The 17,021-nt window shown below is 41.3% G+C and overlaps 1 protein-coding gene across 3 annotated transcripts in view; it reads left to right on the top strand.

Moving 5' to 3' along the window:
- ARHGAP28 (Rho GTPase activating protein 28) overlaps positions 1-17,021 on the top strand; it is a 135,558-nt gene that overhangs the window by 80,827 nt on the left and 37,710 nt on the right. For 2 of the 3 annotated variants that reach the window (XM_070452670.1, XM_070452672.1), the window contains exons 3-6: positions 1,563-1,780; positions 6,431-6,523; positions 10,171-10,263; positions 15,390-15,479. In XM_070452670.1, coding sequence (XP_070308771.1) covers positions 1,563-1,780; positions 6,431-6,523; positions 10,171-10,263; positions 15,390-15,479 — 494 coding nt within the window. The remainder of the gene's footprint in view (positions 1-1,562; positions 1,781-6,430; positions 6,524-10,170; positions 10,264-15,389; positions 15,480-17,021) is intronic. The other variant, XM_070452671.1, reaches the window with a different exon arrangement.

The following is a 17,021-nucleotide window of genomic DNA, read 5'->3' as shown; positions in this document are numbered from 1 at the left end:
TGACTCTTTTTAAAAAATATCTTTCTATTATTGCCTTGTATGAATTCATCGTGTATTCTGGATTCGTCTTTTGTCGAATATATGTATTGCAAATACTTTCTCACCATCTGTGGCTTGCCTATTCATATTCTTAGTGGGTTTTTAAATTTTTGTTTATTTATGTTTTATTGGTAGAAGCAATTTTATTTCTGCTTATACTTTGGTTTCTCTTACTATCATATAAATCCTTTGCCTTTTGTTTTTTGAAAGTGCAAGGATTGATTGATTGATTGGTTTGGGGCTGCCCCGGATCATCGTTGCTGCACATAGGCTTTCTCTAGTTTCCGTAACTGGGGGCTCTTTTCTTGTTGCCGTAGCTTCTCTTGCAACAGAGCACAGGCTCTGGGGTGTGTGGGCTCAGCGTATGTGGCTCCCGGGTTCTGGAGCACAAGCTCAGTAGTTGCGGTACATGGGCTTAGGTGCTCCACAGCTTGTGGGATCATCCCAGGTTAGGGATCAAACCTGTATCCCCTGCATTGGCAGGTGGATTCTTAACCACTGGATCACCAGGAAAGTCCTTGTGGGATCTTCTAAATGGGTGTCTCTCTTTTGTTCTCGCTCCTCTCTCATTTTTCTCTTGTTTGTTCCTTGTGCAAAAGTACAATTGATTTTTGTAACCTGACCTTTTATTTCATTGTCTTTCTAAATTCACTTACCAGGAGTTGTCTACTACTAAATGTCTTACGATTTTCTAAATAAACAAAGAGATTTTGGGGGAATAGAGACAGTTTTTACTCTTTCCTTTCTGGCTTCTATGTTTTTATTTTTTTAATCTTGCCTTATCATACCAGTAAGGCCTCCGAATAAGTTGAATGAAAGTAAGTGATGACAGTTTATATCCTTGCTGTGATCCCGGTTTTGCAGGGGAAGGCTTCAATATTCACCACGAAAAATGGTTATAACTGTTAAGTTTTTATAGATGTTCTTTATCAATAGCCTTCTATTCCCATCATATTAGTTTCAGGTATACAACATAATGATTAGATATTTGAATACATATATGGTTGTGAAACAGTCACCAAAGTAAGTGTAGTTAATATCCATTGTCACACATCGTTACAAAATTGTTTTTCTTGTGGTAAGAACTTTGAAGATCCTACTCTCCTAACAATTTTCAAATACGCAATAGAGTGTTATTAAATATGGTCACCATGCTGTGCATTACATCCTCTTGACTTACTTATTTTGTAACTGGAAGTGTGTACCTTTTGACCATCTTTACCCATCTTGCCCACCCCGACTCCTTGCCTCTGCTGAGCATACTGTCTATTCTCCATATTTATGCTCTTGGGCTTTTTGCTTTGTTTTGTCCTTAAACTCCACGTGTAATGAGATTGTATGGTGTGTGGTGTTTGTCTTCCTCAGTCTCACTTACTTCACTTGGCATAATGTCCTCAGAGTCCAGGATGGTCTTCTTATATCGTTTACTGATATTTCTTACTCATTGATGTGTACAGACACAGATACACACGTCATCCAGTCACAGAATATTCTCACTTTCTTTTGGCACCTTCATTTTACAGAAGGAGAACTTGAAGCGGAGTGGTTGCAAGATGTGGGTTTATCAACCCTGATCTCGGGTGATGAGGAGGAAGATGGCAAAGCTTTGCTCTCTACTTTAACTCGAACCCAGGCAGCTGCAGTGAAGAAGAGATACAATACCTACACACAGACCTTGAGGAAAAAGAACAAGCAATCTGTCAGGGATGTCAGAGACATCTTCGGAGCCAGCGAATCTCCTGTAAGTAATGGACAGGGCTCAAAAGATATGTTTAGGGGAGCAGAGGAGAATATGGAAAAAATATCAGGACAGTTCATAGTCATCCTCTAGCTTTAAAAGAGAAAGCTGAAGCAGACAGCAACATGCAAGATTTTATAAACTTAAGTGACTATTTCTTATTTCCTATGCAGCAGGCTCCCTGCACACAAAATTTATTCCCTTCTTTTGAAGTTGGAGGATAACTTCTTTGGTAATGGAGTGCGTCTTTGTGGGAGGGTTCCAGGGAGCCTTTACTTAAATCTGAGTGCTGACTGGAAGCTCTGTGGACAGGCAACGCACTCCAAGCCTCATGAGCACGGCTGGGTGGTTTGCTTTAATTGGGGGTGGGGATGGGAGAGTGGTTAGGGTACCTTTATGTTCAAAGAAATTAAAATGGTAAAAAGTGAGATACAGCATTAATCAAGTGGGCCAGAGAATGATTCAAAAAAAATCAGGGGCACCTCACATGTTTTCTGAGCCATGGCTGGTTGAAATTCCACCTCACCCTTGGCGGTTCCAGGGCCACAGTTTTACTTGCAAGGCTGAGTCACGTCCTCCTATTTCTGCGGTCTTTCACTACCAATTCTGATCTACTTCATTCATCCGTTTATTGCATCATTGATGCAACAGATAATTATTGGATATGTCCTCTGTGCAATTCTTTTTTAAAAAAATATTTCCTTATCATTTATTTTTGGCTGTGTTGGGTCTTAGTGACAGTATGTAACTCTGAGTTGCAGTGCATGGTCTTTTTCTCTTGCTGAGGCGCACAGGACTCAGTAGTTGCAGCTCCTGGGCTTAGTTGCCCCCCAGCATGTGGGATTTTAGTTTCCCAACCAGGGATCGAACCCACCTTCCCTGCATTGGAAGGTGGATTCTTAACCCCTGGACCACCAGGGAAGTCCCTCTGTGCAATTCTTGTATCAGGTTCTATGCAGATAGGATTCATGGACCTCGGATTCATAAATAGGAAAAGGGGAACTTGATGCTCTGCTGCAGGCACCGAAAAAGTTGGCTAAGGCCAGTTAGTTAATCACTTTGATTTAGGTTTCTTATCTGCTTACTTGTGATATCAGTAATGACATAAACTAAAACTTCAAGGATATTGGGTAGCTGGCGTAACTGAAAACAGTCTCTAATTTGAAAACAGGTTGTGTGTCAGTCAAGTCTTCTCTTAGATACATTAACCAGAGTGGGGTGTTGCCAAAGCAGCTCACGTCTATAGAGTTAAGCTTTGCCTGTGTGTTTACAATATCCTGGAAGAATCCTGGCCTTTAGACCAGTCTTTGTTGTTGTTGTTGAGTCACTCAGTCACGTCCAACTCTTTGCAACCCTATGGACTGCAGCACACCAGGCTTCCCTGTCCTTCACTGTCTCCTGGAGTTTGTTCAAACTCATGTCCATTGAGTTGGTGAGCCCATCCAATCGTCTCATCTTCTGTCATCCCCTTCTGCTCCATCTGTCAATCTTTCCCAACATCAGGGTCTTTTCCAATGAGTTAGCTCTTCGCATCAGGTGGCCAAAGTATTGGAGCTTCAGCATCCGTCCTTCCAATGAATATTCAGGATTGATTTCCTTTAGGATTGAATGGTTTGCTCTCCTTGCTGTCCAAGGGAACCTCAAGAATCTTCTCCAGCACCACAGTTCGAAAGCATCAGTTTTTTGGCACTCAGCCTTCTTTATCCAATTCTTAGAACTGTCTGATGTAGTGGAAACGACCCATTTCTGTGCTCTCCAAAGTGATAGCCCCAGCCACATGTGGCATTAACACTTGAAACGTAGCTAGTGTAAGTAAGGAATGAAAATTTTAACTGTGTTTCATCATAATTGATTTAAACCTAAATTGTCACATATGGCTTGTAGCCAGTATATTGGTCACAGTTCTAGAATCTTCTGCCATGTATAATGAGTTATAGCAGAATGAGGGAAGGTATTCTGAGTTCTGTGCTGTTTGAACTTTCAGCCTGGTTGATACCTGTGTCTTCCTGGAAGGTGAGATTGTCTCCAGCTGGAACTGGGTACAGGCAATGCCTACAACTTGAGGCCAGGCTCCATACACACAAGTCCTGGACTAGATGCCTATCAAAGGAAAGGTTTGCCCTTCGGGTTTAAATTTCCAGTGTCATTTTCCAGTTATCACCCAGATATCTTGAGCGAGTACTAAGAACTTGGCCTACATGCATTCTTTCCCCGTTTCTGTTTCTGGCTACTTCAGACTAAGATTTTTTGTTTTCCCTTGCTGTCGTTGTTTTGTCGTGTCTGACTGTTTGTGACCCCATGCATTGCAGCACGCCAGGCTCCTCTGTCCTTCACCATCTCCTAGAGTTTGCTCCAATTCACGTCCCTTGAGTTGGTTGTGGTATCTGACCATCTCATCTTCTGCTACCCCCTTCTCCTTTTGCCTTCAGCCTTTCCCAGCATCAGGGTCTTTTCCAGTGAGCCGACTGTTTGCATCAGGTGGCCAAAGTATTGGAGCTTCATCATCAGTCCTTGCAATGAATATTCAGGGTTGATTTCCTTTAGGATTGACTGGTTTGATCATGCAGTCCAAGGGACTCTCAAGAGTCTTCTGCAGCACCAAAGTTCAAAAGCATCAATTCCTCTTGCCTGGCAAACTGCAAAATGTAGAAATAGCTGTAGCTTCTTTTGAATCCCCCAGCTACTCAAGAAAAATGCATAACTAACCTCTCTAGGTTTCCTAAAACTTTACACTGTAGCCACATAGAAACAGTGCTTCTCCTTTTACTTGGACCCCGAAGGGAATTATAATGTGGGCACTTTCCCACTGGGGCTCAGGTGTTATGGGCACTTTCCCACTGGGCCTCAAGTGTTATGAACAGTCTTGTTTTTCTTATTTTTCCATAGCATGTAAGTGCAGTAAACGGTTCAGTATTTAACTCCAGCAAAGGCAGAGAGATGACCACATTCCTGGTGGGCCAGGAGAGTGGCCCGGGGCCTTCCTCCTGTGCACCTCCTGCTTCTCTCCACCCAGTCTTGCTGCTGGAGCCCCAGCTCTAGAGATGGTGGGGAGTGAGGCAGGCCAAGTGGTCGCAGGTGGAAGAAGATAGTTAGTCTGTCACCATGGGGACAGTTAAGTTGAATCCTGAATACATTTAGCTGCTGCCTGCCCTTCTCCTAAATGGCTGTTGTCTTCTGAATTAGGTGATGCCTTCCTGCTCATTTAATTTTCATTCTGGAGATGTGCTTTTTCTTGATCGGCATCGACCTTCCACATGTTTTTCTCTTGCACCTTTTTTTTCAGGCCCAAGTTTTTCTCTAGCCTTATCAAACCATTCTTGCTTGCTTTTTATCTTCCAGGAACATCCAGCAATTTCTCTTCTACTAATGGAAATATTTCGTGGTTTCTAGATCTACTCTTTGAGAAAAGTAACTCTGACATGTTGAGTGATTTGCAGGGGCAGGAGAATATGCCATCTTGATCCAAGTTTCTTATGTCGATTTCTCAGTAGTATGTGTTTCTTCCAAAAAATGTGTTTTTTTCCTTATTATAAAAATAATGCATAGTCTTTAATGGAAATTTAGAAAATAGGGACAAGCAAGGAAAAACATGAGTATTTCCATGGGCCCAAATAAAATTTTGTGATTTAATTGACTAGTCAATAAGTATAATTTTCAGTGAAATTCTATTCTAAAAGAATAGACTATTTAAACCTTGTTTTAGTAGAACTCTTACACACTAAATCACAGATACTAAGTCAGCCTTTGGGTACATAGTGCAAGATCTCAAATCCATTTCATCATGAGCCCAAACAGAATTTTTCTAATATTCAGAAGCTGTGAATCAGTTATTACCTCCAGTAATACATTTCACTGAGCAAAACAGTCAGCCGAATCTATTTTCAATTTCATAACTGAAAAACAGTTAAAGGTGGGACTAACTCACAATTAACTGTATAAATATAAGCATGCAGTTCTTTTTGGAAAAAACATGATTATATCACATATATATGCTTGACTGCATGGCACGGAAAACCCAGGAGTTATACAAGTACAAATGAGGAAGCTGAAAGGAGGTGTTCCTTTGCTTTAGCGTAGATCAGGCTTCCTTCCTTCTTTGTATTGCGTCTTTCATGCATGGCCTTCATCCTTCTGCTTACCCAGGAGGCTGGGCCACTCCTGACAACCACATCCATGTTCCTGGCAGTTCCTGGTGCTTGTACTTCCTGACTGTCTCTCTCTGACTTCAGTTTCCCAGAAATCTTACTTGGTAGAATTACAGTTACCTCTCATGGCCTGGAAACATTATATGATCACTCGCAGCTACAAGAGAGCCTGGGAAATTAATACTTTCTAATTGTACACAAACATTGCTGGAAAAAAAAAAATCAAGACCCTATTAAGGAAGACAGGCAACTGGGTTTGGGGCAGGAGGTTAATTTACAGTGTCTTCCACAGAGACCAGTGTCTGTCACTGCACCTGGCGTGTGGTGAGGTCCCGGGACTGGCTGCCAAGTGGCCACATGCAGTGCTGGGTGCACAGGCAGTCGTATCTGTGGACGTCTCACCAAGTCTGGATGGACGTGCGCACTGGATGCATAATGCGTGATTGAATGCACTGTGACCCCTGGGAGAACGTGCCTGAATAAAAATGCTCTCTGTTTTTCTCAATAGCCAGATGATTTTTGTTGTGTCCCAGCTCCTCTTCTGGATGTGAGCCCAGATGAAGGAAGGATGCCAACGGTCCCCTGCAGAAATGGTCAGCTGGTAAGACAAAGAGAGGGGTGCGAGCACCCGGGGGTCAGGAGAAGTGGTTACTTCAAGGCAACCTGGAAAATTTTTGAAGGAAAAAAAAAAAAAACTTACTTATCTTGTAACAAGGAAGAAAAAAAGGGTCTCAGACTCAGGAATGAATGATTAAATAGTTAAATCCACAAACAACAACGTGGCCTCCTTGTACCTACAGTGACAAAAACAACCACAGCTGCGGCTGCCGGGAGTCAGGACTGGGGGAGGCCGTCAGCTGAGCCATTGTTCTCTCTGCCGAGTGCGCAGTGGAAAATTTTAGGCTACCTTCTTTGAATCCTTCAGAGTTAATTTAATTCTCACCATAAGAAATATTTTGACATTTCAGTTATTTTCTAAATGTAAATCTGTCGTGGGGACACAGCACTTCAGCCTCTGGAAAGTGTCACAGTAAGTGGGAAAAACACACAATCTCGCATAAGAGGTATACATGCTTCCCTAGAGCCCACTCACCCAGGTTAGTAGGTTCCAGAGTGCCGATCGGAGTTCAGAACTGCCTCTGAGGCTGTTTTAGCAAAAGGGATGACTCGCAAGCTGTAGTCTGTACCTCCTGGCATGAGGCTGGATCCTCTTACTGAGCACACCCTTCACCCTGGGAAGGACATGGGTTACTGACATCTGTCTCCACGTGGCCTCCTGGCAGCAAAAATCTACAGGGAGAGACTTGCTTCTCTTGTGCTTCCGTGTTTCCTTCTCCTTAGCTCTTTATTACCCTTCTCAGCAGAGGGAGACGGGTTCTGTGTTGGTTGAGGACTGACCCCGGTACCATTCTTGATCTGATGAAGATGATGGTGACAATGATGTTGAGATTCTCTGCAGTTTCCTTTCCCCTTACATGTGTCTTATGTGGGTCACTCTGTCTGCACTTTACAGGCCAGCCCCTTATCCCTTCCAGATTATCTCCATTTTCCCTTTTCTTCTTTTTCATTTCTTGCGTTAAATTCACTAAGTTCTTAAATTGTCTCTTACATTTCCCGTGTCTTTCTGTCCATTTGTTCTGTATGCCAGCAGATTTTGTCCACATCATCCTGTGGAAACCTATTTCTAATTTTTGTCAAGAGTGGTTATAATTGGGTCCCTGTTGATTTTTAAATTCAGCAATCATCCTGTTAATTCATAAGAACTCCTGCTTTTTGCACTGATTTACCCTTTCTTGTTATAGGCAGTCCTGAAGGATGATTGCAGTAGTCTCTCAAATCTCTCTGAAATTGTTACATCATCATAAGCCTTTTTCTCTTCCCTCGATTATCTCTTTCTCCCAGAATGTTTGCCATTATCTGTATGCTGCTTTTTTCCCCAAAATGTTGATTTTTCTCCATGGCCAACTTTTTTATAGTGATTTTTCTCCAGTGACTGATGATCGTTGGTGATTGGCTGGATTGCCTAGTTGGTGACTTTTAGGACATGTTTTTGCTGTGTGCTTTCTCTGCCATTATATAGATGTTTTCCCAAAGAGCTCTTTATTGACTAAGAGGGCTGACTTTGGGTCCTTTGTAAATCACTAAGGTGTGTGCACAGTCTGTGAAGGGATGTTATTTTAACAGCATACATGGATGAGTCTGTGCATGTGTGTATGTGTAGACATGTATACACACACAGATAAATACACGCATGCACACACCTTCAGTGCCAAAGGGAAGGTAACAGATGACATCATTCCCAGATAAAATTCATGTTTTCCTTTTACTTTCCCACCCATTTCTTTCATGAAGGTCCAGAGTGACCTGATATTGAGGTCTGTCGTGTTCCCAACACTCGGCCTCTTTCTTAGGCAGGTGGTTCACTTCATCCAGAAGGCTTTCCTTGGGTTTATGCCTGGCTTCTGCCTGCTGCTCAGTGTAAAGGGGGCTGTCAGGATGTCTTTGGCCCCTTCGCTGAGGAAACACTTGACACTGAATTTTCCTAGCTGTCACCCTGGAGCCTCTTCTGTCCTGTGTAATTTATCAGTCTTAAGTTTGGTTGTTCGTTTGTCTGTTTTTTGTGGATTTGCCAGCAGTGTTGTCTTATGCTCTTCTTAGGCTGAGAATTTCTCTGTGATTGTGAAGCAAATTATTTTTCACTTTCCAGGAATTTCTAACAATTTTTCATCTGTTAGGAGAATACTTTGTTGGTTTTCAGTGCCCTTTGGAGCTGTACTTACAAAAATACGCCCTTTCTCTATTGGGAGTGGTTCACTCTCTGTTCTCCATCCTGACCTAAGTTTTCTTGTACTGCTTTTTAGCATTGTTTCCACTTCCAAAGAGACATGTATTCTTCACGTGAATAGCATACATACACACTGGGGAAAAGTTAGAAAATACGGAAAAAGAAGTTTCTAAGGTCTCATGTGAAAGTTTATTTTATTAATACCCAGCATGTTTAATTTTGCAAAGCATTGTTTTAATCATGGATAGAATATTTGCATCTTATTTTGGGAAATTTACCATTGTATCACAAATGCTGCTAAAAAATCTTAGAGCACATACACAAGGCCTACAGAGCAGTGCGTTATAGTTGGAATAATCTCAAATACATTTGCTGCATAGTTCTGTAGTGAAAAATCAGAGCCTTTCCAAATCTCAGAGAATGGGAATGAAATATTTGGCTCAGTCATATGTATTTGTGAGATAATCGGCCTAATGTTTTTCTAGTTTCATAATTGAAAGAGCGCTGAATGCTCTTGCTTTTGATTTGTAAATCATTCCAAAATATAGTCATAAAGTCTGACTTTTAAGTAGCATAGTTTTATCAGTAAGCTTCCTGACTTAGACAATTAGAGGTTTGTTTTCCTTACAGAATAAGGACTCTGAGGCTGGTATGACTAATACCTCTCTCATGGACCTACTAATTTTTTAATCTTTCCAATGTGCTCCATGTAGCATGCAGGCTAATATTTAAAACTTGTGGGATGTCTGGGCATCACACGTGTCATGCCCACGTCCTGGAAGAAGCATCAGTCAGCTTGATTCTGTCCCTGTTAGCAAGAGAACGCTAGCCTTCCCAGCTGTTCTCCCTAGTAGCGTTTTAACCAAAATCACACTGGACCAAACCATCACAGGATCACAGTTAGTCCTTGTAGACAGACACACAGCATCCTATAGCAAGATCATGATATTCGTATGTTAGAGGAGAAAAGAAAAGCGAGTTTTGGCAGGCAGGTAGCAGTGTCTGCTTTTGAGACTCATTCCTGTTCTAGTGCATGACACTTATGAGGATCAGCATCCTTTCAGAGGAACTGGTGAATGCTCTTACCATTAAATTTTAGTCCTAAACTCTGTATCTGCACAGGGCTTTGCCTTTAAACCGATTCTAGTGTAATGTGTAATTGAGTAAACCATCACACTGGGAAAGATGTGCGTGCATGCTAAGTCACTTCAGTCATGTCCTCCTCTTTGAGACCCTGTGGACTGCAGCCCTGCAGGCTCCTCTGTCCATGGGGATTCTCTGGGCAAGAATACTGAAGTGGGTTGCCATGCCTTCCTCCAGGGGATCTTCTCAAGCCAGGGATCGAACCCACCTCTCTGACGTCTCCTCCATTGGCAGGCAGCTTCTTTATCACTTGCGCCACCTGGGAAGCCCTGATTGGGAAAGACGTGCCTGGATAAAAATGACTTCACTTCTCTCCTTAGCCAGGTGATACCTGTGACAGCCATGCTAGCGAGCTGGATGACGCCCAGGAGGGAAAAGCACTGCCAGGAATCATCAAAGCGAGTGGCCCCCTGGTAAGTGATAGAGGAGGACGGGGAGGGATGAGACAGGCAGCCGGTCTCAAGACAACTGCACTAAACCTCACCACAGGGCAGCATAATTAAGGTCGCTGGACACGCACGGCTGTCACACGCCGGTCTGCCTTTATTTGGAGGCAGCCCTTGAGCAGTAAGTGAGCCTGAGTTTAATAGTTACAGCCACAGATAACTACATGCTCTAGTAAAACAGACACAAAACCAGAAAACCAATGAGGGTACGCATTTCTTTATGACGGATTTAGTCCCTTTACATTTTTCTCATTTTAAAACATTCTCCTATGAGTGTTGGTTCCATTGGGTCCCAGGTCCCCTGGAAACGGATGTCAAGTCCTGGGCCAGCACCACGTGTTTCCCCAGTGCAGGCGAACACCGGGTACCTTACTTCTGAGTGCACTCTTCACCCCAGGTGTCCAGGGCTCCCTTCTCTCCCCCACCGCCTCATTTCCCCAGAGCCACTCCCCACCCCCCAGTTACCCGGAGCAGACATCAGGCAAGCCCTGGGAGAAAGATCCAGCATCTGTCAGTGTATAGACAAGGAAGGTTGCTTTATTCACGGTTTAGCCAGAGCCTTCTCTCACATCTGTTTTTACGTGTACTTCTATCCTGAGCTATCTTTTCTCTCCCTTGGTGAAACTTGTATTCTCCATTTTGTCTTTACCTTTTCCATCCTCACATTCCCTCCCCTAAGGACTTTAGAGGAGGGAATGCTGCATCCCAGAAGGTTCCCTCCTCTCTGCTGAGACAGTATGGGTGGTGTGACTTTTTTCTTTTTTTCAGTTATGTTTATTGATGCTACTAGGTTTTAGGAAAGAAAGGCTTGGTCATCTGAAGAGTCCATATAATATTTCATGATTGTCCAACATCTTGGTTTTGCAATAAACTACCTACAATAAAGGAATTGTCTATTATAATATATATAATTGCCTATTGTCTATATATTATATGAGGTTGAGTCTTGACTCTAAATCATAAGTGCCACTAAGTCTAAGCCTTTACAAAAGATTTATTTACAAAAAGGCTTACAACCCAATCTACAATCCTCACTAACTACAAATCATTCGTATAGATAAGAGAAAACATTTTCCTTATGTGTAGTTGACACAAATGAATTAGTCATTTGAGGTGTTAGTTAATTCAGAAGGCAAAGTAGTCGGCCTGGTTTAGTTCCAGTGCCTTAAGTAAAAATCAAATAGCTACATTTGCTATTGATTTATAATTCACTGCAAAATACAATCATACCATCTGTTAAAAATGATCATTTACATCTGTGTTTGCTTTATAGAAAAGAAAATCTATGCAACCTTGATTTAAACAAGTAGGAGTTTGTTTTAATCACAAAGAAGCAACTAATGGTGGGTAAACCAAACTGGTACAACTACAGTGCAGTGCAGTGCCAACTTTGGACCGAACTTATGACTTTTTTCTTCCATGCTGCCACCATAGCATGTGGATTTAATCCTTAAATTCACAAGATGGTCAGCAAGCACGTATTAGATGGTTCTTGCTTTGCTTGAATTGAATTTCAATATCCTAAATTTTCTCCCATGTTACTCTCTTTTGCTCAGATTTCTTCATCTTTATGTTCCAGGTTAGTAATTTTTTTCTTGGTCATGATTCTGTTACCTTTTTTAGCTTCTCTTACTCCTTGTAAATTTCCGCAAACATATTCTTATTTACCAAGAACAACTTTTTTCTCTGTGATTTACCCATCATGGTAGCTGTAGGCTCTTGATTCATAGCAGCTATAGACACTTGAAGATAATTATATTATTTGTAAGGAATGGGATTATTTCCGAATCTTTTTTACTGATATGTAGTTTTAAAACAAGTGCCTGCATTTTAGGTATATAATTCAGTTCATTTTGAGAATGTTTTTACCTGTGTAATCAGAGTCAGTCAAAACAGAGAACATTCTAGACACCCTATATGTTTCTCTCAGGCCTTTTCCCACCCACTGTCCTCTTTCTCCTCAGAGGCCAGCCCTGTTGGGATTAATAAGCACTCTTGTGTCTGGCTTCTTGCACACAAAAGAATTTTAAGATTCATCCACTTGTTGCATGCCTTAGAAATTTAGTCCCTGTATCACTAACAGTAATCCATTGTGTAGGCACACTGCTGTTGGTGTGTCTGTTCATCTGATGATGGACATTTGGATTGGTTGCAGTTTTGAGCCATTATGAACCATGCCACCATGAACATTCATTTGTAACAGTAGAAATGATGTATACTCTCAGCTCTCTTTGCTAAACACACAACATCATTCAGCTTGTTGGCAAACAGGCCACCCTTAGCCCCGTTACCCTTAACTCTTAAATTCAGCAAGGACTAATTCAATAAATCAAAAATAGCTCAATTCTGTCTTTTAGAGAAAGCGTCTATAGGCAGAAACACCAGCAACATAAACTGATTTCTTAATTTAACTTTATATTGGAGTATAGTTGCTTTACAAGAAACTAATATCTAAATGTGTATTTTAAGCAAGTTATCCTGAGAAAATAAATTGGAATAAATAGCTTTTTTTTTTTACTAAAAAACTAAATACATGTGTATTTTAAGGCAAGGATGCTATCAACTAAAGCTTGGTCCTTGTGGGTGAGCTTGTACAGAAAATTAAGACTACTATGTACATTTCTTTTCAATATTTTCAGTATCAACTAAGAAGCAGATATGTAGTTTTTCCCAGTTATTTCCCAAATGTAAACATCTTGCGTGGAGAGCATGCTAGTTTCTGGAGCATGTAGCAGTAAGTGACAGACAGTGGAGTCTGGCCCAGGTGAGAGGCCCATCTGCTGAGGGAAGCACACACCTCCAGGGGGCCCTGGGGTGGGGAAGGAGGGATAGCATGTGTCCCCCGGTTTACAGTGCAAGGAGAGCTTCTCCCCAAGACTGTGTGTCCTGGGTGTTTCTCCCTGTCCGGATTCCTAGACCCGCCCTCATACTATCCCTGTCTATCAGAATCCCGTCACAGCAAGAGGGTAGGAGGACCCACCGAAGGGAAACAGAGCCGAAAGTGCTCAGCAGGGTCGAAGATGCCAGCGTACTCGCAGGGGACCACAGCCCCTGGGTCCGTGAAGTTCTTTGCAGTCATTGTGCAAATCTTTATTGATTTTTGACTGATTACTGTAGGAAATTGCTGTATGTTTCTTCTGCAGCCATGTAGATTGATTTTTTTAAAAGGCCAGAATTGTTGATTGTGTGTTTTTGAGAGTGATTGGGGTGTACTTAACTTTAAAAGGGAAAAAGTACATATAGGGGTCAGGTAGGTTAGTAAACACTCCCCAGATGCAAAACTAATGAAGGGCAAAGCTGATTTCATTTCTCCATCTCCCCTCCACGTCTTGTGTGGTCTCCAGAGCTGCCTCTCTCTTAGACCCCTCCTCCCTCAATATCCCTGGGGGATGGGTTCCAGGACCCCCTAGAATACCAAAATCCAAGGGTGCTCAAATCCCTTATATAAAATGATGTGGTACTAGCATATGACCTACACACACCTTCCCTAAACCATCTCTAGGTCACTCGTAATACTTATTACAATGTACATGCTATAGAAATGGTTACTGGCATGCGCAAAACTCAAGTTTTAGCTTTTGGGAGCTTTCTGGGTTTTTTGTTTTTTCAAATATTTCAAATGTTACGTATCCATCTGAACTGGATGAATCTGCCAATGGGAAACCTGTGGAGACAGAGGGTCAAGTGTACTCAAACCAGGAGCCCACCCACCCCAAAGCAGTTAGTTCATTTTATTTAGACTGAATTTGGGTTTTTTTCCTCAGATTATATTTAGGGGCTGTCTATATTTTAAGGAATGATTGATTGCTTCATTCCTGGTTTGTAAACAACTCTTGACTATCTGCTGGCGGCTCTTTCCTACTCTTTGTACATCACGTTGTTTTTATCTTCCCTGTCTGAAAAATTTTCTTTTATGCTGCTTTCAGTTAGAGGTTTTGTTTTACCAACGATTTCTGTTTGCTTTTCATCTAGAAATGTCTTTCAGCTCTGGAATTCTTTGCTGGTTTCCAGTGTTGTTAAAAACCTGTTCCTTTAAAAATTTGTGTTTTTCCCCATCATTTTTAGTAATTTGGGGTGAGAGGGGAGCTGGGTGATGGTGAGTTTGCTATCGTGACTTAAATTTCTTGTGCTAGTTCTTGTGTTTTATTTGTTCCTTTGAAGAAAAAAAGAGCCCTTTGTTCATTTTTCAAAATAACACATACCATCTATAGAAAATTCATAAAATATGGTCAATCAAGATGAGTGACAGTTTTTTAAAAGACAAAACATCATGCCTTTTCATAAGTATCAAGTATATTTGATTTTGCAATGAAAGAAAAGAATAGTCATGTCTTAAATTTCAGTAATACCACTGTACATTAAAGCAAAAATCTCCTTCAAAGTTTATAAATGAAAAAGCATTTTAGTATTATTGCTACTGAATTCTAATCATTGCAAAAAAAAGTCTTAGAATATAGTAAAAACATAATAAGATTAGACAAGTTTGTGTTTGGCTGCATGTAATAGGAAAGTAGGAGTTGCTTTGTTTCACATGGAGATGATTATGCAGGATGGTCCAGGACTGACAAGGCAGCCACGTGATGCTCTCAGCACAGACCCATCCATATCTGGCATCCAGCATCCTCTCTGGAGACCCCGTGAAGCATGTAGCAGCGGACCCTCCTCTTTTCAGTCAGAAAACACTTACCTTTTCTGAAAACACTGTTGGTAAAATTACACTTAAATTGCACCTCATTGACCACATTTGTCACATGGTCACTTTTAGCTGCAAAGAAGTCCAGAAATCAAATTCTTTGGTTTAACATCTAGCTCCCCGGAACAAAACCAAGATATTGTTCAGGAAGACGGAGTTTGTGGCAGATGATAGCAGGCGTCTGCTGTAAGGGCCAGGGTCTGCCAGAAGGCCAGGCCTTTGGGTGGCTCACGGTGACGATCCCTGGGGGGCTGCTGCAGTCCCCCCCACCCCCACCCCCCGCAGTCACAGCTTTGTATATTGCCACATGCATCTACATGTGTACACGTGGTGGAATACACACAAACATGATAGAAAGCATTTGCCTGAGTAAGAACCGTGCTCTCATTTCTCCATTTAGCCAGACGGTGCTTCGCTCCACAGTAGTGCCCTGTCAGATGGGTCTCAGGATGAAGAATGGAGTTTTGCTGTTCCCAGGAGTGGCCCCACGGTGAGTCTTCACCTGCCCGGACGGTTGCGTGTCAGGGGAAAATTGCAGGTTCAAGGCAAGAAGAAGCAATTTCTTCAAACAGATGAAATGGACTTCAGCTAGCATTGTAAGGAAACCGCAGCTGCCAGTGGGCCCACCAACCTGGAATGATTAGCAAGAAGGCACATCAAAATACTGGGGAATGACTAGATCTCATTTTGAAAGAGGACTCCATGAATTAATGCCAATGCAGTGTTCTTTACGAGGATCAAGCGGAGGAATTTGTTATTCTTTGATGTAAATATATAATCTGTAAAAACTGTTAGGTATAGTTTTATGCCAAGGCCTGGCATTATTGTAGCCATAATGCTTTGATTAATTTTTCAGTGGGTAGAGTCTGGGGGTTATATTCCTTTCAATCCCAACTTGTATGAATTTGATAATGTATTTGTTCTAGCAAAACATCCAGTTCAGCATATGTTGGTGTGTTTGCGTGTGTACATAAATATATAGTTATATATAATATATTCATTTATTTAGGTGCATAATTTTAACATTTTTCTGTACAGGTGGCTATTGCTTCTTTTTTCTCCCTAAGATTTATGTCTTTTATGTCAATCAGAATGTAAATACTTGCTTGTGTGGGTAATATTTTTTTAAAGTCCTTACCTTTAATTAATTAAGCCTACTTTTGCTATTAAATTAATATAATATAGATTATATTAATTTATTTAATCTTAATTATTTTTTCATTCGTTCTGTGGTCAACTTGGACAAGTTTTTCTAGTCTCTTAGATTATAGACCTATTTCATTTATTTTTAAAGTTTATTACTTGCATTTAAAGTTAAGAAGTAATCTGAATACTATGGCTATTCTCATGGTTTCTGGAATTTATTACTTTCACTGTCTTTAATATTTAGTTTATAATTTCAGATGTGATTCAGTATTTAATCTGCAATGTCATCAGATTGCCTTTAAATTCACATCTGGATAGATGTTGTAATTGTTATTTTTTAATTTCAAAATTGATTGCATATTCATCCATGAATGTGACTTATTTAAGTTCATCTCTGGAGAATTTGGCACAAAGTGGTTACAAGAGGTGGATTTCTCCATTCTAATCTCAGGTGCAGAAGAGGAATATGGTAGCCATGTTTTCCGTAATGACTCTAGTACAGGCAGCTTTAGTATCTGGAGTTACAAAACGTAGATTCACACCATGAGAAAAAACCCAGCAACCAGTCAGGACAGTGAGGAACATCTATTAGTTGATAAATTTCTCCTTTAAGTAATTAACATGAAAAATATTTGGTATGGTGATTCTTCAACGTGAAGGAAATATGCCATGGTCAAAGTATAGTTTTAAGGGAACTCACATAGCTAAGTTGGTTAAGAATTTGCCTGCAATGCAGGAGACCCGGTTTCGATTCCTGGGTCAGCAAGATCCTCCTGGAGAAGGAAATAGCACCCCACTCCAGTAGTCTTGCCTGGAGAATCCCATGGACAGAGGAGCCTGGCAGGCCACAGTTCATAGGATCGCAAGAGTTGGACATGACTTATCA

Source organism: Odocoileus virginianus, chromosome 22, assembly GCF_023699985.2.
Source record: "Odocoileus virginianus isolate 20LAN1187 ecotype Illinois chromosome 22, Ovbor_1.2, whole genome shotgun sequence".
NCBI classification, from domain to species: Eukaryota; Metazoa; Chordata; class Mammalia; order Artiodactyla; family Cervidae; genus Odocoileus; species Odocoileus virginianus.
Note: the sequence above shows the minus strand (reverse complement) of the source record. Positions and strands in the feature narration are given on the sequence as shown.